The 23,392-nt window shown below is 54.6% G+C and overlaps 2 protein-coding genes and 1 non-coding gene across 6 annotated transcripts in view; 1 reads left to right on the top strand and 2 right to left on the bottom strand.

Moving 5' to 3' along the window:
* The window catches only part of WDR4 (WD repeat domain 4), a 22,073-nt gene extending 9,431 nt beyond the window's left edge, over window positions 1-12,642 (bottom strand). Inside the window, exons 1-7 of one of the 4 annotated variants that reach the window (XM_011379978.2) lie at window positions 12,578-12,642; window positions 10,592-10,657; window positions 9,590-9,733; window positions 4,338-4,494; window positions 3,671-3,783; window positions 1,393-1,453; window positions 484-582 (exon numbers count right to left, since the gene is read on the bottom strand). In XM_011379978.2, coding sequence (XP_011378280.1) covers window positions 484-582; window positions 1,393-1,453; window positions 3,671-3,783; window positions 4,338-4,352 — 288 coding nt within the window. In that variant the 5' untranslated portion in view covers window positions 4,353-4,494; window positions 9,590-9,733; window positions 10,592-10,657; window positions 12,578-12,642. Of the gene's footprint in view, window positions 1-483; window positions 583-1,392; window positions 1,454-3,670; window positions 3,784-4,337; window positions 4,495-5,557; window positions 5,650-9,589; window positions 9,734-10,591; window positions 10,658-12,142; window positions 12,316-12,577 lie in introns of those variants that run through there. The other 3 variants (XM_011379976.2, XM_023523172.1, XM_011379977.2) reach the window with 3 other exon arrangements.
* On the bottom strand, window positions 10,263-10,383 carry LOC111731521. Its single transcript, XR_002777182.1, has one exon. It is a non-coding gene; the product is annotated as a 5S ribosomal RNA (ribosomal RNA).
* A 10,214-nt stretch (window positions 12,643-22,856) lies between the features above and the next one.
* NDUFV3 (NADH:ubiquinone oxidoreductase subunit V3) overlaps window positions 22,857-23,392 on the top strand; it is a 13,526-nt gene continuing 12,990 nt past the window's right edge. Inside the window, exon 1 of the mRNA XM_023523179.1 lies at window positions 22,857-23,091. Within this exon, the coding sequence (XP_023378947.1) occupies window positions 22,857-23,091 (235 nt within the window). The remainder of the gene's footprint in view (window positions 23,092-23,392) is intronic.

The following is a 23,392-nucleotide window of genomic DNA, read 5'->3' as shown; positions in this document are numbered from 1 at the left end:
AAGGGCAGCAGCTCAGCAGCATCAGAGCAGAGTGCCCACAAGCACAGAACCCTGGGCACCCAGAAAGGCCGCCCGCCTTCTCCCTGAAATCTCCTTGGCAACCGAAGGCCCAGGAAGCCTGACTGGGGGTCATGAGATCAACTTGTGCCGGACAATAGAGAGCGCCGAGCGGGCGCTCAGCCCGCTGCCCGGCCTGTAAACCCACGGAGCTCTCGGCTCCAGCCCCACCACCTTTCCCACCCCCGCGGATCAGCGGGTTTCTGTAAGCGCACTGTTCAGACCCGAACGTGAAACATGTGGATCATTTCCCCCTTCTTGGATCAGATGCCCCAGAATGTGATAAACACATGACTTCTCCTGAGGTGAAACATCTGCGCTGACAGCAAAGAAACGTCCCATCGTGACACTGTCTCTCACAAGGTCCCAGGGACGAGAGAGGCGCCCCGCCAGCGGCCCCCAAACCAGAGACACGCCCAGGGTTACCTTGTCGCCCCAGGGCTCTGCCGGCTCCTGCAGGCTGGTCAGGTGACAGCAGTGCAGCTCTCGGCCGTGTCTGTACTCCCAGAGCCTCAGGGTGCAGTCCTGCAGGCAAAGACAGGTCAGCCTGCCCCTCGGGGACGTGACACCCCCAAAGCAGCCAAGCTTCCCCCGGTCATGGGGACGGCCACTCAGCCAGAGTGCCCTTCCCAACCATGGCTCTTTGTTCTAAAGAGCTCATGCGAATCATTAAGCGGGTGACCCCACGCTGCACAATGAGTAAAGGACACAGGACAATCTGATGCCACGTGCCAGACGACACGTCTGCTCTATTCAAGCCAAGTATGCACACACACAAACACACACACAAATACACGCACACAGAGGCACATCGATGATCGCACATTCACACAAGGAGAAACACGAGTCAGCAGCAGAGGTGACGGGACCCAGGTCCCTGCAGGACTCAGAAAGGGTGTTTTAATTGAGAACAGTGTTATTACAGGTGTGATGACGGCCCTCAGAACAGATTCTGCACACTCCTCCCCCCCCCCCCCCCCCCACACACACACACCAGCAGCAGCAGCTGCAGCCAGGAGCAACCCGCTAGCTCTGAAATTCAGAACACAACCAGCACCACCTAGTGGCAGGCCACGGGGACAAAGGAGCTCGCTGAACCACAGAACAGCTCTTGGCTGCCGCTCTGCTGGGCTGGTGCTGAGGACCCAGAGGGGAGTGCCACACTCACCCCGGGGGGAGACAGACCCAGGACACACTCACCCCGGGGGGAGACAGACCCAGGGCACACTCACCCCGGGGGTAGACAGACCCAGGGCACACTTACCCTGGGGGGGCGGGGGACAGACCTAGGGCACACAACCCCAGGGGGGAGGGGCAGAACCAGGGCACACTCACCCCGGAGGCGGACAGAAGCAGCTGGGGGTGGTCGGGTACCACGAAGATGCGGCTCACGAACCTGCAGCGCGGAGCAGCACAGTGAGCGGGGTTCCAGTGCTGCCATCACCTCCCCACGGCGCCCCTCACTTCAGAGGGAAGCCGCCTCCCCAAACCTGACCTCCAACAAGAACTGAACTGAGCAACGTATGTCACCTCGTGAGTGGCGAGGAGGAAGCCTGGGCAGCACGCAGCCCTGTCGCTCTTGGGGCCCCAGCAACACAGGAGCCCCAAGCACGGGCAGCCCCTAGGTCCAGATGTGCCCCAGCCACACCCGCCAGAGGGTCCACAAGGGTCTGTGCTGCTCTGAGCTGCCCAGAGACCCGCACTGAAGGGCCACGACATCGGGGCCCAGGGGGGAAACAAGACATGAAGGCCACTGGGGACGGAGCAAGAGCAACACTGTCCGCGGCCAGAATCGGACCCGCCGCCCCTCCGATTCCTCACCCCAGACACCCGACTCAGGTTGGGGGCTCGTGACTCAGCCTCCACCACGACGGGGACACAGCTGGGTCACGGACACATGGGCTCCAGGACCCCCGCGAAGGTGCCGTGCCCGCCCTCGCCCCAGCGGCCCTGGGCCCAGTCCTGGTCGCAGCCACCCCACCAGGCCACCCTCCTGAGAGTGCCTGAGGCCCTAGTCTCGGGAGCTCAGATGGGGACAAGTCCGTGTCGCAGGATCAATGCAGTCAGTGTCCACTGTGATGGTGGGGCACGTCACCACAGAAGAGGCGAGTCGCCCCAAACTCTCAACAGGAAAGCGGCACAAACCAGAGTTTCCAAAGAGTCTCACAAGTCACTGTGACTCGTCATTCCCTCACTGAGCGCTGCCCGTGCCAGGCTGTGCTGAGGTCTGGGGACAGGAAGAGACAAGACCAACACAGGCCCCGGGCAGGGGGCCGCAGAGACAGCAGCAGACAGGGCGTGTCTGTCGGCGGAGCGCTGGGCACGGCGCGGGCCGGCACAACACAGCGCCCGTGTCACCTTGAACGTGCTGCTAGTGACTGTGTCGAAAGGCCAGGTGGGAAAATGAGCCGCCACACGACGTTTTCAGGCGACTCGATGCATCTGCAGAGCCACCGCTCCGATGTGCGGTGAGTGACACAGCAGCGGTGAGCTGTTTCACGCCCCCTGCGGCGGGGAGTTTTACACCCCTGGCCGTCCCACCTCAGACTGACCAGCGCGGCTCGCGGCTCCCGTACGGGAGGCGCAGGCCGCACAGAAGCAGAGCAGAGAGGACGGGCCGGGACGGGGGTCCTCTGCCGGGGTCGGGGAGGCCTGAGAACGCGGGTGGCGGGAAGCCGAGGGAGCGAAGGGACGTGCAGAGCTGTGAAGCGTGCCCGCCAGCAGCAACCCCGGCACGGGCAAGGCCCTGCCGCAGGGGGGCGCCAGGGGCCTCCCGAGCAGCCAAGACCCCAGCGACAGCGCAGCGGGCCGAGGGCGGAGGGCGTGCAGGCCGGAAGACGCTGGGCGCTGCGTCACTAGAGAGCAGCAGAAAAGCCAAACTAAGCTGCCACAAGGCACAGACTAAACGGCCACCAACCTTCTTAAAGGCCAGTTTTTAGGCTCCATTGATATCAAGGGGACAGGAACAGTCTCAGAAATCCTTCTGTGTCTTCGACTGCCTCAAATAAGGTATTTTAAAGCATTTCAGCTAAACCACATGCTTTTCCTGTGCTCGACAGGCTTCTGCCCATGCAGCAGGGGACCCCAGAAACACTTCTGACAGAACACAGAAATCTGGGTGCCGAAAGGGCTCACGGAAAGTCGGAGTCCCCAAGGCAAGTGACGAGTGCCCGGCTCGGAGGCTATGTATTCTCAGACAGGTAAAATCACTAAAGCGCGTTCCTCGTCCTCAATGCACCACCTAGTGACCGCTGACCACTGCGGGGTGTCCACACTGAGAAAGCAGGGGTGTTCCAGAGCGAGCCCCCGGCCACCGTGGTGGGGCGACAGGCCTCGGCTGGTGCTTGCGGGCTGCTGCGGGCCAACAACAGCGCTGTCCACAGTGACTCCACCCTGAGGCCTCAGAGCCCACGAGGGGACCTCTCCCAGCAATGTGGCTGGCCGGCCATGAGTGCTCACCCGGGAGTGGAGCTGCACACCGACGGCCCCCCACGAGGCCCAGGGGTCACAGAGCCACCTCTGCCTCCACACCAGGGGAACCGCTGGAGGGGCTCCCCGGTGCTTTAACCTGGGTTTCCTCCCCGGGCGGCCAGAGGGCAGGCAGGCGACTCACTCAGTGTGCCCCAGGCAGAAGGACGCGATGCTGTGTGGCGCCATGGCCCAGCTCACCCGGATCTTCTCGTCCCGGTCGGCGGTGAGGATGTAGCGGTCATCGGGGCTCACGGCCTGCGCGGCAGGTGAGAGGGAACAGATGGCTCGTCGGGATGGCCAGAGCCAGCCCCCTCCCCACCCCAGACCTCCGTCTCCAGCCCCAGGCCTCGCACACAGATGCCAGTCATCTCCAGTACCTGTCACCTCCCTCTCCTTCCTACTTCACAGCCACCTTGTGTCCAGCCAGTCACCGAGTCCTGGTGACGTGTCTTTTCCATCATTCCTGAGTGTCCCTGGGGACACCCACCCCAACTCCACCACCCGCGGCTGAGCCTGTGCTCATGGGCCATGGGCTCTCGGTGCCTCCGGCTGGGAGGACACCAAGGTGACGCCTGTGAAGCACGAAGGACGAGCTCAGGCCCCGTGACCGCACCTGCTCTTCCCACAGCCCGCACTTCGTCACGGAGACCAGGCTGGCGGTCCGGTCCGGAGCCCCCGCTCCCTCCTAACTCGCCCTGCTGCCAGCATCGGCCACCCCACAAATCCGCAGCGGGCCGTCCCTGCTGCGGGACCCACGCCCACCCAGGGCCCGTCGCACCTGCGCAGAGCTGAGCGCTGCGCCCACCTACCACATCCAGCAACATCGACAGATGCCCAAGTTCAAGTCTGCCGCATCCGTGTGGCTCCAGCACCGGAAAGGAGTACACGTCCCCAGACTTGTCGGCCACCAAAACCTTCTCCTCGGAGGCTGTGAACGTCAGGGCTGTGCACCGCCTCACCACGGTCCTAGGAGCCAGAGACGCCACCGCTGCTCACAGGCCGGCACAGCGTCCCGCCACAGACCCGCGAGCCCCGCGTCTGGTGGCAGCGTCAGCCCTGCCCCTCGCCACCTTTCCCATCACCAAAGGCAGTCCGGAAAAATAAAGCAATGCGAACATAAACAAAGCCAGTGCCTTAGACAAATTTTCCTGTTATTTTTTTTCTTTAAAAAACGTGCCCCGAGCAGCAGGCTCGGCGGCGGTGTGCCGGGTGCTCCGTGGGGAACCCTCTGGACTTCGCTGCATGGGGGCTGTCCTAACGAAGCGCGGGGGCTGCCCCTCGGGCTGGCACTGCGCCTGTGCGTCTGGGGACGACACTGGCCGGCCGCGTAAAATGCTAAAGCCAGCGGCACCCAGCACCCAGGGGCCCTCCTGCTCCTGCAGCTGCCCACCCGGGACCGAGTCACACTCCAGGCCGCCCTCCAGGACGATCCACGGCCGGTTCTGCCAAACTGGACCAGGGACTGCATGCTCGCTACTCGTGCACGACACCCGAGCCAGCACCACCCGGTACCCAGAGCTAGGGTGGATCACGGCACGGGGACGCGACACCCGGCACCTGTCATGCTCCGTCAGGCAGCTCTGGAGGCTGACCCGTCACTGGCCCGCCTCCGAGCTCGGCCTGTAGAGATGAGCATGCTCCATCCTCAGTCCAGACTCACAGATCTGGCTCATCTACAAGCTGGTCCAATGACAGCGTCGGAGTAAGAAATAAGGTGCCAGGTCCTATGCAGGAGCGTGGCCACGCCCCCCCCGGGGACAGGATTTAGGCTGTTTCCCGTTGTCACCTTTCAGTTCTACCGCTGCCCCTTCCAAGCGGCAAACGTGCTCTCCCAGGCAGGGGCCTGGACTCCCCTCCCTTCTGCGTTAGATACGAGCTGTGCCATCGCCTCACACACACGTCCCTTCATCTACGCCTCTGCGTCCTCCCAGGAGAGACGCAGTCCCCGCTTTCCTGTCACCGAGGGGGCGGCAGTGGACCCGCTTTCCCAAAAAAGACCCAACACCCGTGCAGACGGCACCCAACTCACTGCGGCTGAGCTCCAGACGTCAGCTGCAAGCGGGAAGGAAAGCTTACAGGAGTTACGTCCCCAACACGAGGACCAAACAGGACGCTGCACTTCTGGGGAGCAAAGGGACAAAAGGACAGAAAAGGCCGGGGAGGAGGCCTCAGGCTGAACCTCCCCCGCTCACCCGTGGGGCTGCAGGAGGCACAAGGCGTAAACGTGGGGAAAACGGGACACGAAGCAGACGATCAGGCTGGGGGCGGGATGCATCGGCACGCCGAGCTGTGACTTCAGCGACGGCCTGTGCCGTGGCAGCCACTCGTACGCGTTCCAACGGGCGACCGAGCGGCTGTGACAGCGCGACCACAGCCCCATGGAGCAGCCGGGACAGCCCTCTGGGCACTGGGCCTGGGTTCCACGGAGTGCCCTCGCCCTGGGGGGGACCGGCCACCGCACCCCTCCCACCCTCGCAGCACAGAATGGCACTGGGATCTTGTCCTCTGTCCCCGCTGGGGGCTTTCAGCTGCACAGGTTACATTCAGCCTGGCAATGATTCCAGAAGGGGCTCAGTATGGTGGGGGGTTGGGGGTTCGGGTCCAGGAGTCAGGCTGCAGAAGCGGGGGGGACGCAGGCCATCAGACAGGACAGTCAGGGCAGCCGTGTCACCCCAGGGGCAAAGGCAGAGGCCCCACCAATCTTCGGCCTCTGCCGGGTCTCGGCGCCTCGCTGCCTCCATGGGGTGAGCGGGCACACAGCCCAGTGGGCCCTCGGGTCCCCGGGCCAGCCTGCCCCTCCCCTCTGCCAGTCGGGGAGCACCCTGAGTAGCTGAGCCCTGAGCCCCCGCGGAGCTGGTGACCCCATGCCCACCTCCAGAGAGCCACACTGGTTCAACAAGGCTGAGCATGTGGGGGCCTCGCTGCCCGCCCGGCCCCGAGGACACCAAGCTGCCCCACGCCGGACACTCCCACAGCCAGACTCCCTCACCACCAGGGCCCTGCAGTGACACGAACCCGGGTCTGACCTCCCGGAGCGCTGCGTCTCCCAGAGGCCTTTGTTATTCCAACATGGGCGTTTTATGAAATGGTGTGATGTCGCGTGTAAGATTTCTCATTAATAAATGGACACGCCGAACCAAAAAACATCCCGTCACCCCAGCATTCTCATTTTTGTTCAAAAACACTCATTTTCTGGCTCTGGTTCCAGGTCTGTCTCCCTGACCCGCCCAGTTCACAGGCTCCCTGCCCTCTGTCACTTAAAACTGAGACCTTGAAATGCATCGTTACTGCCTATAATTTCCACCTCGGCTTTTCCTCCAAACCCTTCAAGGCGAAGTTTTAAAGCAGCCGCGGTAACGAAGCACCTGCTGGAAAGAGCTGTAAATGCTGTGGCGGGACACACTGCGCTCTGGGGACCACAGGACCTGCCCATAACTCCCCTATCTCATGGGCCACCCCTCAGACACCGCCGGAGGTCAGGTCCCCCGGAAGGCCCGACGCGTGAAGTCGGCGCAGAAACCACAGGCTTTGGAAAGCTGCCAGGGAGGCGAGTGCCCAGGAAAAGGCTGACCCCGCCTCCGTGGCCCCGAGTGGCTCTAGGTCAACATGATGTGCCACCAAAAGGCCAAGGCCATGTGAAAGGAACATCTACAACAAACGGGGACTCTGAGTTCCCTGATACAGTGAACGAGGACGGAAACGAGCCCGTGGGGAAGCCAGTTCACGGGACACGGGTTCTCAGGGAGAGCAGGTCCTTGCCCTCGCTCGTCACGAAGCACACAGGACGCCAACTTCCTTCTGGCAGGCCTTGAAAGTCACCAGGTCTGATGGCCCCTGTGCCGCCCAGGGTGGGACAGTGCACCTCACGTCTGGGATCCTCTGCCTAGACTACAGTGCACGTCCCTTCTGACCTGGTGGCTCATCTCGGGGACTTCTACGGGTGAGTGGGATTCGTTACATTTGTACATGATTCACTGACGCGTTTTTTAAAACAGCAAAACAAGTGAAACGCCAGCGGGAACCGTCTGCTGAGGGACGGCTGGGGACACTGCACCACCACGCAGCCGCGCCACGGGCCCGGGGACCGGCCGCCTCTGGTTTCTGTGCCTCGGTCTCCACAGGCACTGAGTTTCTGTCCCACGGCCACCGACACACCGCCAGCCCCAGACACCACCCGGTCCTCTGCTCAGCGCCCGAGCACCCTCACCAGCCTGGAGGGCGAGCTTCAGGTTCACCGCATCCTAGGAGGGCAGCCATCATCGTGCCACGTTGCAGGCCAGACCCAGCGGTGTCACAGTCACCTAGGAGATGGCCAGAAACGCCAGCCCCCAAACCTGAAAGCACGGAACAAGGTCTATGTTCTCAACATCTGCTAATGCTCAGGCTCTTCCGGTGTGAAGATGCGGCCAGCAGGCCTTCAAGTTAAGGATGATGTGAATTCACAGCTGTCAGCCGGGAGGAGCCACTCAACACCACAAGCTGCACGCGTGGTAACATGCGTCCAGCAGGCCACTCCACCGGGGAAGCCACTGCCTGCGGGAAGGGGCCTGGAGCGCGGGCCTGGAGGGGGTTCACACTCCCCCGCGTACCCTTCTTGTGGGTCACAGTCCTAACCTGACCCCCAAAGTTTGCCACAAAATATCTCGCTCTTGTTATTTTCACATCGCTTTGGTACATCAATGGTTTTTGGAAACAAATGGCATCATTCTATTGATAGCACTCTGGTTTTAGTAGTGGTATTTCCATTTACAAAAGAGAGTAATTCTCAATGGAAGAAAACATCAAACCCTAGAAAAGGTATCATTTCTACGCGTGATGTTAATGCTGGCAGAGAGCTGCACTTTTTTTCTAAATGGGAAAAGCGTTCATTTTTCTGTCCTTTAAGACTTTAACACGGGCATCTACTGCCTATCTGAGATGTGAAAACACACGTAAGACAGAAACGCAGTGATGCTACCGGACTCGACTTCTAACCTGCCCGAGACGGAGGGCACAGTGGGTGCTCCCTGCCTCCGATGCCGCCGGGAACTGGCTTTTTATTCCCCTTAGAAAATAAGATGAAATCGATTTCTAAAAAGCGTAGCTGTCCCCAGAACAGGTGTGAGCCAGCTACAAAGGAAAATCCTTTAACCCTCGTTGTTTAGAAGTTCAAGCACGATACCCTGCACGGCTATATCTCTGACTATCGAGGGACAGTTAAACCGTGAGGCCTCAGGGAGGTGACAGTGAGGGGCCGGGGCTGGCTCTGCTCCCTGTGGCTGTTTCTATCAGTGTCGCGGCACACCTGGACCAGTTCCAGCCTTCGCCCTCTCAAGGAAACGGAACCTGCACACAGGGGACTGTCGGAGGCAACAGAAATTGACACCTGCCCGGCGCCGTGGGTCAGCACTGCCGCCTCCTCTCCTGAACACGGCGGTGACAGGACGAGGAAGCTCTCGGGGGACGAGGCTTCGCGAATCCGCAGCGCCCCTCCTTTTCGAGAGGTGACACGGGGTCCGAGGAGCAGCCCCAGGACTTCGGTGGAACAGGGGAAACTGAGGCCCCGTGACTGTGTTCTCGCTGAGGTGCTTCCGCCTCCCGCTCCCACGCCGAGCTCCCACCGACCCTCGGGTACTTAGAGATAAGCGCGCTGACCCCAATCCCACAGTGCGTCAGCTCGCGAGGACCCTGACACACTCAGAGTGCGTGCTGACCTCCATCTCTGCCACCGCTGGCTGGAGGGACACCAATTTGGAAAGCAGGATGGCGCAGTGGCCAGGGCACTGGCTCTGGAGCCAGAGAGACCAGGCTCAGGAACCCGTCTGGCCTCTCCAAGCTGGCTGGCTGGGATCTGCTTCCAGACCCCTGGCCAGTGGCCGTGGCAGAGAACAATGGCCCTGCCCTGCCACATGGCCGTTATGAGGGTTAAATCGGGTAACACGTGGAAAGCGCTAAAAACAGTGCCGGGCACACAACTGGCACTGCGTGTTAGCTGCTGTCAGTTACTGTCACAACTGTCATCGGCATGCAAGCACAAGCTGTGCATTTGACATTGTCATTACCCGACGTTAGCATTTCATACCTGACACTCAGACATTGCCATGGTTTTGTACGGAAAAGAATCAGACGCTTACTGTCATCAGTCAAAGCAAAGTAGCTGCCAGACGTGGAGAAGGCGGACGCCAGAATCGTGTCACTCCCCTTATCCACTGGCCGTCTGTCCTCCCTGAGGAAGAAAGGACAGTTAGGCGCCCCCTGAGTGATTAAGGCTGTTCTTACAGGCCGGCATTTTTCATTCACGTTGTGAGAAGAGACAGAAAACACCGTGAGGTTCATGGAGCCAAAATCTAAGACAGAAAGGGGATCCGGGGGGTTCAAAACAGTTCTGCCTTTGAAGGAGTAAAAGCTCTAACTAAAGAGGAACAGCTCTCAGCATAGCCACCAGACTGAGCTGGAAGGACCCTCAGAGCCCACATGGCCCACTCCCCACGGACAGAACTAATCCAGGGCCAGAGGGAGAGATTACATCATATTTAAAAAAATGAACCGAGCCACAAGGCTGATTCAACTAAAGGAAGCCACCGTGCAAAATCGACACACTGTTTCTCTTACCTTTCAACTAGCAAAAGTTAATTTCATACCACTGTCTCCAATGCATTTAAAATTGAATGCATTACTTGAAGGTGCCAATAAAACCGTCACTGACAGAATTAATTATATTTATTTTTATTTTTATTTATTTATTCATTTTTTTACGCCTACAGCACCTGGTCTTCCTAGGTGGTCTCCCATCCTAGTACTAACCTGGCCCGACCCTGCTTAGTTTCCAAGATCAGAGACGGGATTGGGCTTGTTCAGGGTGGCATGGCCGTAGACACAATTATTTAGAAAAATCCTAACACTCTTAATGCCTCCTTTGAAAGTTAGTTCCCCATCTTTCCTGAGGTGGTACCTGGTTTGTCCACACAGCAAGGTAGAGAGAAATGAAGAGCTCAGAGAGCAGATAACAACTGACTCCTTAGGCTATCAGTCCCATTAGTTCGGCCACGAATCAAACCCTGAAGAGGCTTCCCCATCATCTCACCCTTTATTTTCTTGTGACTTCTTTTCTGCAGAACTGCAATCATACGTGAAGAAGCTATCATCATCACTACAAAAAAGAACATATTTTTTTAAAGGAGAACTCTGTTAATGAAAATGTTTATATTTGCATACTCATTAAAGTAAGGGTCGAAGTCATGCCAATAAATTGCCTGGGTACAATATTTCGGGGAACACTTAGGAAGCTTTATTTGCTTAATCTCCTATTTAGATTTGCCATACATTGACGGGTGTGGTTCTGTACCAAAAAAAACCAGTTGAGTAAAAAAAATGAGGACAAAAACTTGACAGGAGGTAATATATTATTCCTTCAGGCACTAGAACATCAATGCAAGATGGTTATGTTAAAAGATATTGTTATAATATTGTTGTCAGTAGGCCTTTCACACCCAAATTTAAAACTGCCATTTCCTGCTTAGAAAAATGTCTCATCTACCCAGAAAAGCTCTCATGGCTGCCCAGCATTCACCAACACATTACCTTCACCGTCAGACCCTGAGCTCGCTTGTTTATCCCATCCACCTCCAGGGCCTGGCATGGGGAAGGGAACTCGCACACACTTATCGCCTTTAAAGTGACTGTACTTTAAACTTTTTGTATGAAATGCTGTGGAAAGAGCGGCAGTCCTCCAAGCGAGAAACTTTGCTGGCCACTACATTTCCTCCAAAGGCACAGACAGAAGCAAGCAGATCGATGTCTCACTGTGGCATGTTAGATACTGTGAGCATCAAAAACTAATCTGGGATACATGATAGGCTGGTGAATAGATTCTGTGTGAAATCTAAATTTTACATTGAACTGGATTTCTTAAACCAAACACCCAACTAAAAGCACTGACTGCACTCGTTACGAACGTCTGTTTCAACTACAGGGAATCAAAACTCGGGGGAAAAAAGAAACAAGGGGCTGAAACTGACGAGTACTAATAACCATGAGGCTCCTCGCGTCAGGGTTACTGGAGCAACACACATTTCCTGATTTAAAAATCCCGGGCGCTGAGTACACAGCGGGGAACGATAAGGAAGGAGCGTGAAATCAGAGAAAGGTCCACCAGGCAGGTGCGCACTGCTGACTCTGGGTGCACCTTCGAGTAAGGAATTGTCGCGTAAGACCTCTGAAACCTGAAGAGCAGGTAGGGCGGGGTAGATAGATGCCTTGTTCCCTACGTCCCACGGCATATCTGGCCAGTGTACCCGGGACCCCGCACTGGCCCGAGCCTGAACCACGTCGCCCTACGTGACCCGGCCGCTCCCGGTCCCCGCAGAATCTGACCGAGAGCGCCGCAGACCCGCCACCGAGGGGGCGGGACCCTGGGCAGGCAGCGAGATGCGCGCCAGGGGCGGGTCCTGGGGTAAAGGCGCGGAGGGCACACGGCCGGGCCAAGGCGGTGGCGGAGGGTCAGAAGGCAGCGGCAGGGCTCCCCACGGGTCACCCCCGCACGGACGCGGCCGCGGCGGCGCAGGGGAATCGGGGTCTTCCGGCACCGACGCGCGCCCGAAGCCTGGGCGCCCTGCTCCAAGCCCCGACCCCTCACCTGCTCGCAGTGCAGGTGGCCAGGAAGCGGCTGCCTCCCCGCACCACCAGTGCCTGCCCGCACACAGCCAGCCCCGCGAAACTCGCCATGAGCCCGGCCGTCGCACCGCCACCCACGTGCGCGGCCCGGAGCCTATTCCTGACGGCGCCGGGCAGTGACGTCACCAGGCAGTGACGTCACGGGGCAGTCGCGGCGCAGTGACGCACACCCGGCCCGCCTCGCCGACGCGCCGGCCCTGGGCATGCGCAGAACGTGGTCTCGCGCCACCCTGCGAGCGGGCTCTGGAGTCTGGGCGGCGCGGGGTGGGTCGCTGACCAAATTTGTCCGGGTGGAATCCAGACCACGGGAGATGACGCGTGCTCGCTTAATGTTAGGCTTTTCCTCCAGACGAGGTAGGGGAGGTAGGGGCGGTTCTGGATCTTTCCCTTGCTGTACCTGGGCCATTCGATCTGCCTGGTGCCTGACAGGTTCTCAGTAAATATCCCTTCAAGACACGAGAGGGCTTCGGTTCAGATCCCGGTCCCGGACGTGGCGTCGCCGTGCGTGTCTGAGGCGGGCTTAGAGCCAGGGTCGCCGGAAGTGAGCCCTCGTAACCCGTGTGGCTAGACAAGCCAGAGGCGCCTGCAGTGCTGGTTTCAACCCAAGATTCTGCTCTTTCCCAGTGTTCTTTTGCTCACGGAGCAGCATTGCCAGTCACCAATTGCACAGATGATTTCTCGGGACCCGTGGCCCCCATGTTCCACACTGTTCATCTACTCACTTAATCCCTCTCCTAGACGCCCCTTCTCTCCACCTCCCGTGGCCAACGCCATAACCCAACCACAGCAGTCCCTCTGCTTGCTGGTCTCCACGACTGCCTTGTTACCCACTGATCCACTTTCCACACTAAAGCCAGAGAGATATTTTCAGAACACAAATAGGATCACTTCATTCCCCTGCTTAAACCAACAGGTGGCCTCTCGCAGCTCTCAAGACAAAGACCAAATCCTAATCATACACTACAAAATTGCATGTGGTCTGGCTCCACGTACCCTGCAGCCTCATTCCCTACCAGGCCCAGCTAATTCTCTGCTCTAGCCGTGACTGACAGCCCCTCTGCTTCATTGGCACAATGCTCTTACTAACCACAGGACCTTAGCACATGCTCTTCTTCCTGCCTGAAATGTTCTCCCCACAGCCCCATCTCTTCGCTGTTCCTAATTACCCAGTTTCACCCCAACAGAGTCGTCTCTGACATTCTGTTATTTGCCTTAACGGCACCACGATTATTTGTTTAATGTCATCTCCAGACTACAGATGCCATGAGGACAGGGACTGATTCCTCATGCTGCAGGTCACAGAACCTAGCACGAGGTCAGTGCTCAATCAATATTTGCTAAATAAATAAGTGGAACAACTAACTGACTGTCTTGAAGGAGCAGCTAGCTATTTTTACTTAAAAAGTGAAGGGGTAATGAGAGGCAGGAAGCACAGGAAACTAGAAGACTGCTGACCTGAACCCCACTTCCTGTTTGAATCAAGAATGAATTTACACCCAGACTTAGAGGCAGCTGGCAAAGCAGAACACTTGAGAGAGAGCTGGGCTTCCTTACAGGTGCTCAGGTAGAAGGCTTTCATGGAGGCAGAAGACAGAAGAGAGTTTGTGTATCACAGAACAAAGGACAACAGGGTTGGGGAACAGGAGAGGGAGAAGGGGCAAGAGCAAAGCAGGAGACTCACAGAGAGCATTGCAAGGGAGTACCAGCAGAGGAGGTGACACTGCGCAGTGACCACGGTGGAAGCAGGAGACTTCGGTGTTTCTAAAAAACGAATCTGCCGTAAACATCGCTTCTAACCGAGCTGGCACAGTGGTCTGGGGTACTTCTCAGGCATCAGGGGAGTTTACAATTTCTCTTCTGGATGGGATAACAGTACCAAGACCACAGGGGTCCTAGAGGAGCCTGTCACTACCAAATGCACGAGCAAATGAAACATCCTTTACAGTCGTGGTTTACAGCATATGAAATGTTCTACAACACACATTCTAACAGATGCAATTAACTGTAATATGTGTATTTAAACTGACCTTGACGCTTCACTACCTTCATGTAGTAGGTTACAACCTTGAGAATTAAGTACAAATTTTTTTTAAACTGTGTACTTGGGAGATCAAATAATAATTTAAGAGGAATCATGCATTATATCACAAGACAGGGAGCATGTATGAATGAAAACGTAAAGAACTTTGCTTGACTGTCAGAATTAAACACACTTAATCATTTTCATCATTTCGAGGTGCTAAATCACTTGTCTCACACTTTGAATTCTTACAGTACTTGTGCCAACAAGACTTACCTCAAGGTCTCACCACATTCCATGATAACCTGTACCTTTTCTGTTTAGTTATAATCAAGTCAATTGAAATGTTTTTAAGTTTATTCCTGTTTTCATAATCTTCCCCTTTGTGTCTCTTCTGGTGCTACTTAGATTTTATTTTGTCGTGTGCTATTACCTGTTAATATATGTCTACAAAGGTATTGTTTCAGTGGCTTTTACCATCATTACCGTTATATAAAAGTAAACTGTAAATCTCATCATTAACATGGTGCCTTGCTATTTTACTATTTAATTTTTTAGCATGTTTTCCAACACCCACAACTGAAATTTCAGTGCTGTATAATTTGTTTTTTCGATTTCTTAATGTGGCTAGTTAAATTATAACCAAGTTTGTACTTCCCTGAAAGTTAAAAAATAATGACAGCATATTAATTGTTTAAAGCTGGGATAAAAAGGGACAGCCATTTGCTTTTGTACCGTCTTGGTAATTTTCCCAAAGGAGTTAGCTGTGTTGTCAGTAACTGTCTCTGTTATCCATTGCCATAATAATGCATAACAAACACAAAATTTTGTGGCCTGAAACAATGAGCATTTGCTCAGCTCGTGATTCTGTGGGCTGACTGTCTGGGCTGCTCTCAGCTGGGTGGTCCTCCCATGTCGGCCGGCCTTTGCTCTGTGTCTCTGGCCAGCCGCCTGGTTGGAAGAGAACGAACCGGTTTGGCTGACCCGGGATGGCTCATCTCTACTCCATCAAGCCTCTCATCGCCGGGAAGGGTAGCGGGACTGGCCTACATGACAAGCACAATCAGGACCAGGCATACAGCTAGTGCATTCTGGGGGGGAGGGGGGGAGTCACAAGGGCAGTAAGATTCAAGGGACGGGGAAAGAAACTGTCCCTCTGGTGAGAGGTATGGCGAGGTCACTTCCAGAGGGCCCACACAAAGGGAGGGGTGGAGGATCGAGGCCATTTTTGTAGTCAGAACTGTGGCAGTCCACCGTCTGGCCGCAGCGAGTCACATCTCTCCACCTGACACCTCCCAAGGTCCCCGAGAGGCTCATCCAACCCTAGCGTCAGGCTCACGGTCCAGGGTCGACTTTACCCGCACCACCCCTCCCCTAGGGCAGCGTAGCTGAGGACCAGGAGAGACCTTCTCAGCCCACGACTCGTCCCTCGGGGGACGGCGAGAGCATGCAAGTGACGCCGGTTTCTCTAGCTGCGCGATGCAGACACGGGTCTCTTCCTCTCCTGCCCCAGCCAGAGTACTGAATAGTGTGGCTGCTGGGGCAGATGGAATTCTCGGGGGGCTTCAAGGGGACGTGCACACTGCTTACCGCATTGCAGACTCTGTCAAGGAGCTTGCCCAGGAGCCGCTAGGCACATCCTGCCTGCGGGTCCCCCAGCTGGCCCACGGGCACCCCGCACCTCACCCACACACTCCCACCCTGTGAGCAGCTCCCGGTGTGTGGATGGTGGTGGCGAGAGCAAGTTTGGGCAAAGGAACAGTGAGCACACACACAGAATGGGCCCACTACTGTGGGCAAGCAGAGGCAACAAACTTGAGCTGCAGCACCACCTTTGGGAAACAAAAGGGGGTGTCCGCACCCGCCTGGTGCATTGTAAGATCAGGGGAAGGCATCCAAGCGTAGGAATCCTGCCACGAGAGGGGGCGAGGAACATGGAGCGGGCACACCCACAGGAGGTCTGAGATGCAGAACCCCTGCAGGGCCGAAGGCCTGCATTTGTCTCCCAGAGGCAGCTGGCAGGGACTGGAGGACGCGACTGCACCTTCGGATGTGAAGACGGCAACGCAGACTTCGAGGAATGGGAACCAGGAACCGTGACGACACCAAAGGATCGCAGCGATCTTCCAGTAACTTAACCCAAAGACCTGGAGATCGGCCATATACCCGGGAAAGAATTCAAAATAACTGTTTTAAGGAAGCTCAATGAGATAAAATAACACAAAGAAAGAATTCAATCAGGAGAACAATACACACCCAAAATTAGAAGTTTAACAAAGACGAGAATCACAAAGAAGAACCAAAGGAAAATTCTGGAACCGAAGAACACACTGAATGAAGGGGGGGGGGGCGGGGGCGGCAATAGAGAGTGTTAACAACAGAATAGGACAAGGGAGAAAAAAAAGTATGTGATCTATGGAATAGTAACAGAAGAAACAGTTTGCGAATTATTGGGAGTTCAGAAGAAGAAGAGGGAGAAAGGGGCAGAAAGCTCGCTTAAAGGAATATGGCTGAAAACTTCCCAAATCAGGGGAGAGAGCAGGACATCCAAGTTCATGAAGCTCAGAGGTCACCAAAGTCAACTTATAGAGATTCTCTCTGTGACACAAAAAACTGTCAAAGATCAAAGACAAATAGAGAATCTTAAAAGCAGCAAGAGAAACTTATATCTTACAAACTAGCCCCATAAAGCAATCAGCAGATTTCTCAGCAGAAACCTCACAGGCCGGGGGGTTGGGGGGGGGAATACTCCAAGTGCTGAGAGGGAAAAAAAAATGCCAGCCAAGAAACACAGGAGAAATAAAGACTTTCCCAAACAAACGGAAACCGAGGGAGCACATCACACTTGCCCTGTAAGAAATGCCAAAAGGAAATCTTCGAGCTGAAATGAAGGAATGCTAACTAGCGACGTGAAAATATACGGTGGTAAAGTATGTGGTCGGACTCAGAACACAGGTGCCGTAATGGCGATGTGTCAGCCACCTAACTCTAGTGAAAGGCGAAAAGATAAGAGTTAAAAATAACTGAATTATTGATGGATATGCCATATAAAAAGAGGTGAGTCGTGACATCAGACACATCAAGGGGAGGGAGTAAAAGGCAGAGTTTCTGTATACAATCGAAGTTAAGTGACGATCAGCATGAAATCAATGGTTATATGGAGTTTTACGTTAGCCTCGCGGTCACCACAAAGCAAAAACCTAGGATAGAGTCACGAGAGAAAGCAGGGGATCGAACACCCCGCGACGGGACATCATCGGTGCACGCAGGAAAGCAGCAAGGGAGGACGGAGGGGAAAAGGGAACTACGAAACCGCCAGAGGAAGTTAACACGTTGGCATCAGGAGAGACAGAGGGTAGACTGGTGGTTGCCTAGGGTGACAGTAGGTGAGAAGGTCAAAGGGCGAAAACTTGTAGTTGTGATACATGCGTCCTAGTGGAATGTACAACGCGGCGCTGTGGTTACCAGCATTGTATTATGAATCTGGAAATCGCTGGGGAGTAAAGCGTAAAAGTTCTTTGCACACAAAAAGCGGACCTATGTGAGGCGATGACCCCGTTAACTACCCTTACGGTGCTGGTGACTTCCCTGTGTATACGTGTATCAATTCGTTATGTTGTACACTTTAAATTGACACAGTTACATGTCAGTTACATCTCCATAAAGCAGGGGGGCGGGGAAAGAATGTCCTTTAAAAATATGTAAAATCACTGTAGTCTCCCATTTGCTGTGGTTCTGACATACGTCATGGGTTGAATCGTGTTTCCCAAAAATAAGAGATACGGACACCCTACGCAGGACCCAGAGTGTGACCGTACTCAGAGATAAGGGCTTTGCAGAGGCGATCGAGTTAGAGTGAGGTCGGTAGGGCGGGCCCTGATCCAATATGACGGTGTCCTTACAAAAACGAGAAATCCAGACGCAGAGACACACAGAGAAGGAAGGCCATGTGAAGACACACAAGGAGATGCCTCGCGAAGCCGGAGACAGAGATGGGACTGGTGCAGCTGCAGACCAAGGCCACCACCAGAAGCTGGGAAGGGGCAAGGAAGGATTCTACCAGTCTCAGAGGGACTTAGCATAGGACACCAGAACTGTGACTCCATGAATCTCTGTTGTCTGAAGCCACCGCCCAGTTAGTGGCACTTTGTTTATGGAAGACCCAGCAAACTGACACCTCTTACCTCTTCATTGTGAGGACAGTGAGGTTCCAACCACCAGGCTCTTCCTCAGCGGCGACACCCGGCCACCTGCCCTTCCTTGGTAGTGACTTAGTGGTTAGGGAGTTGGAGTCTCCAGCGCTTGGCGAGGTGGGAGACACGCGAAGGCCGATCTTCACTGCCCGGTGCGAGTTTCAGCCCACCCCCAGGCGGACCTTCCAGAACGGGTTATGAGTGCCAGGCCGAGGCCCACAGGGCCTCGCCGGACAAATCTGGTCATCATTTCAGTGTATAGGACGGAATTTCCATTAGCATTATCGGGATCTACATCTTTCCCATTGAAAAGTAGACACCTAAAACTATCCTGTAACTTTGGAGCGCCAAATGAAACATTTGTGGGTTTTCTACTCATCAGAGTGTATTATGAAATATTTCAGGAAATAATACAGGAAAGATAGAAAACACGCATCTACAACACACCTGAAGAAATAAAGGTTACGACTAGAACGGAAGCCTCAAGGTCCCACTCCGTGTGGACCGTACCCAGGCCCTCACCCCCTCCAGACGTAGCCGTCATCCTATTCTTTGGGGTGGCTTCTCTCTCTTGTTTAATGTGTAAGAAATTACGTATTCTGGACACTGATTCTTTACAAGTTAAATTTTTTCCCAGTTTGTGGTTTGTCTTTTTAAAGTTTTTATAGTTCCTTTTGCTACATTTAATTTTAATGTAGTGAAATAGCTCGGAACATCCTGGACCATGAGAAGAGTGTGTGTGTGCGTGTGTGTGTGTGTGTGTGTGTGTGTAACTCCAAAACTCAGGAGCGAGTAGGCCTTGAAACATTCCCCCCACCCAGTGGCCAGGCTGAGGTAGCCACATTTCTGGTGGCCTTTTTTGCTAGCAGGTGGCATCGCCCAGGTTCACTGTGATTGGGGGCAGCTCTGCAGAGGCTCCCCCGGTGCTCTCCAGGCTACTGCCCAGGGGGCCTGGGTCCAGACTCTCGTGTCCTCGCCTCCTGACATCAGCCAACCAAGGCATCGGCTCACTGACAGCAGCAAACGATCCCACGGCTGTGTGAGCTTCTGGTGGTTTCTTCTGTTTTTCAGTCCCTGGGGACACACGCTTCCTGTGATCCAGGACATTCCAAACTATGAGAAAAATGACCACACTAGACTAAGAACAGCCTGGAGGACACGAAAAGCAAATCCACTTGGAAGGAATGCAAGCCCAACCCAGGCATGGGAATTCCCACGGTGACGAGCCCAGACACGTGAACTTCATGTGTATCACTGCGCAGCGAACATGAACGAGAGCTGGCAGAGCCAACAAGGCAAAACAGGACGTGTGAACAGATCGGTTTTAACTTATGCTTGTAATATTTTGCCCAGCATTGCTAAACTGTAGCTCCAGGGTGTTTCCTAATACCTGGTGGCCAAATGCTGCCGGAAAGAGAAGTCATTTCATGGGTTTGAAAAGTTTTAGGTGCATCCAAAACTTTCACTTTAACTTGCTTTATTTCCTTATTTTTCCTCAACAACAACAACAACAACAACAAAGCTTTTAAATTTATGTTTCCTGTGTGCTGAGGTACATTTGGTTTTATTTTAAAAAGTTATCTTACTAACGTAGTAAAGCATACTGTATATGGTCATCCTCAACAATATCTCAAAACTAGTGTTAATGAAAGCTTTGTACAAATCTTAATTTAAAATATAATTAAATTGTATTAATTTACATAGGCTAATGGCGTAATACATTTACTCTGGGGCTTAAAAAGAATATGCATACTTGACCAGCATGCAGAGCTAGGGTGTGCGTGTAGATGGTATGATCTGAGTATTTTTTATTTCTTTCTTTGACCCAAACACCTTTGAGTTCACAGTTTGGGTCCAAGTGATGCTCCAGGTGTCTAATTATCTTGAAAAGAAGTTTAATTCACCTTTAGGAGACATAAGGGAAGATTTCTAATAGTTTTTATAAAATTTTAGGTGATTAATAAAAGAATATAGACAAATACAAGTTTCGATGTTGTTAGCCTGAAAATAAGCCAAAGTGAGAGCAGTTATTTGAGATCAAAGAATAGCTATTTGGGATGCGCTGACTTATGCAGACACCCAAATAGTGTCCCAATTATGGGGTTGAAGGCAAAGGGTTTTCATGAGAAAAGGAAGGGAAATAATTACATCAGTGGAAGGAAAGGATTTGCATTGGAATTTGCATAAGCTACATTACTCTTTAGCTACACATGGCTTTTTACTGATTCTAAAAAGTGTCCATCTCCACTCCTGGGGTCGGGAGGTCTGCTTTCCTGTTGGCTTTTACACTCAGTTATTTGGGAGACAGTGCTGCTCGGACACAGTCCAAGGGTGATTTTTCCCAGTTCAAACATCCCAATGTTCAAGGAGTGAGAGGTACAAGGCATGCCCCTGAAATGGCTGCCCTGACTCCATTTTAAAATGGCTCCACCTGTGCCAACTTTTCGGAAAGTTTTGTCTAAAAATGCTGGGTCGGTACTTGCTAGAGCTCCAGGCAGAGGTGATGGGAGCCTGCAGAAGAACTCTGGACAGAGAATTAATGATTAGAAGACCAACCCCTGCTGTCAGCAAAATCTAGTATAGTTTTTCAGCTGATTGAAAAATATAATCCCTTCTCCACAAATACTCATGAAATCGCTGGCCCTTCCCCTGCCCTCTGCTTCTTGATTTTTCTGCAGCACCTTATATTTGCCTCTTGCATTTAGCCCTGTGGCTTCTATTCCCTTTGGCTAAATGCAGTGCATGCAGGCTGGCATTGACCTCCCCACCTGACTGCGGTAGCTTCCCAGTAGGTCCTGCATCCGCCAGGCTTAGGCCTTGGTCTTAAAGGTTGTTGCCATAATTACCTTCACACGCATGATCATGGTGCTTCTTTGAAAACCGTTCAGATGTCTCCCCCCTCTTCACTGGGTCTCTTCCTCTCCCGGATTCCCCTCAACCACACCTACCCCATCCTCAAGCTATTCTTGCTGGTCATTGTACCCCAGCCCCTTGGACGGGGTCATTTCATTTTGTTTCCTCTCTACTCCTAAGACTCCAGCCAGAGGTCTACCTTTAATTGACTGTGCCCTGCTATTGCGGGAAGGATGGGAACTGGGGGTTCCGGACCCCGTGAAGGAGGGTAATGTGCACTTCCCAATTCCATGTCTGGTTCCCCAAGTGGCAGCTGTGGCTTATCATCAATTTTCTTAATCACCAGTAAAGCAAAGCCCACTTGGTAAAGACAAGTGTGAACTTTCCCTTGGGGCAACAGAGTTAATTTGGTTTGATTAAAGGATAATTCTGTTAGGATTTTTATTATTATTCGCCCAGAAGAGACAAAAGACTCCTTTCTCATTATTACCCTAAGACCTAAAGTTGTTGTCTTTGCCTCCCAGGGTGGATGGTGGCGGGTGGCAGGTCCCATTGCATTCGTTTGATCCCCTTTGAATAGGGTCAGGGGACCTGTTTCTGCTTGTTTATCTTGCCGCCTGAATGAATCTCCCTCCAGCCGTTAGCCAGGGGAAGTTAGAGGCACGCTGGTCTTTGATGGGATACCTAAGGATACAGGGCGTGGCGGGCTTCGGGACAGGGTGGTCGGTATGATCAGTAGAGAGAAGGAAGCCAACTACCAACTACGTCACTCCACGATTATGCCCTATCTTTGGGGGAAATCTTTGCACTGCAAACCATAAACTCTTGGGTTAAATAACGCTTGCACGTCTGATCTGTCTTGCTCTGGTGTTAGTGTTGTCATAGGCCAAAAGCACATCCACGGTCCCGCCTGAGATCGCCCTGCAGGAGGAGCAGTGAACAGGGGTGACCACAGGTGACCACGCGGATCGGAGGATGAGGTCTGACCTGACGCCGCAGGGTGGCCGCGGAGGGAGGCCGGGCGTGTGGAGCGAACCTGACAATAACGTGCAGAAGGGCTTCAAGCCCACCAAACATAAAGGACTCTCGGCTAGGGCCAGAAATGTCCCGGGCACCGTCTGAAGTCTGTGCATCTAGCTAAGGGATACGGCCAACGTCGGACCCACCCCCGCACACGGTGACAGAAGGCGACCCTCGCAATAAAAACAGCAGCCGCCCGGCGCCGGCGAGGACCACCCGCCTGTGATTGGCGGCAGTCCCAGGGGCGTGGCCTCAAGGTTTTGCCCGGCGAGCCTGGTGTTGGCCAGGGTGCGCGCGCAGGACTACAGCCTCTGCCCCGCCCCCGTGCCCGCCTGTGATTGGCGTCCTCGGGCCAGGGGGCGGGTGCTCAGGCGGTGGTGCGCGCGCAGCGGCCGCCCTGCTCCGCCCGTGCCTGTGATTGGCGCCTTCGGCTCAGGAGGCGGGCCTTAAGGCGGCAGTGCAGGCACAGCGGTTACGTCCATCCGGGTGTGGCGTCCGTCCGAGTGCGACCTCCGTGCAGGTGCGACCTCCGTGCAGGTGCGAACTCCGCCAGGCCCGCCACTTGCCCGGTCCGCCCCTGAGTCACCGCGATGGCGGCCCTCCTGCTGCGGCAAGGACGAGCCCGAGCGCTGAAGGTAACGGGGAGCCGCGTAGGGCCGCGGCGAGGGGCCCTGACGGCCACCTCCGGCCGAGCAAAGGGCGTGGGGCCGGGACAGACGTCTGGCGCTGGGGGGCGCCGTAGGGGCCGGCGAGCGGACCCTCTACCCGTGCCGGACCCGAATCCACTTGGGCGCCTCCGGAGTGCGGTGCCGGGGCCACCGACAGGTGCGGGGCTCCCAGGTGTCGTGCGCCGACGCGCCCTGTCAAACCGTTCAGGACAGCGTCGTCCTACTGAACCAGGAGATGTAGGGAGGGAACTTCTCGGTACCCGGTTGACCCGGTACCTCTTTTGGCAGCTACTAAGAAGCCAGCTTAACGTTACCTCGTCCGTGAAAAGAAAAGAAGAAAGGGGGGCTTTCCTTCTCCACATGCAAAAGCTAAGGCTACTTCACGATATTTAAAATTACAAGAGGCTCTTATTACAAAAGCGATAACTGTTCATTGCAAAATAAAGTACAGGTGGGAA

Source organism: Pteropus vampyrus, unplaced genomic scaffold, assembly GCF_000151845.1.
Source record: "Pteropus vampyrus isolate Shadow unplaced genomic scaffold, Pvam_2.0 Scaffold380, whole genome shotgun sequence".
NCBI classification, from domain to species: Eukaryota; Metazoa; Chordata; class Mammalia; order Chiroptera; family Pteropodidae; genus Pteropus; species Pteropus vampyrus.
The sequence above is the reverse complement of the archived record's forward strand: the minus strand, read 5'-3'. Positions and strand labels throughout refer to the sequence as shown.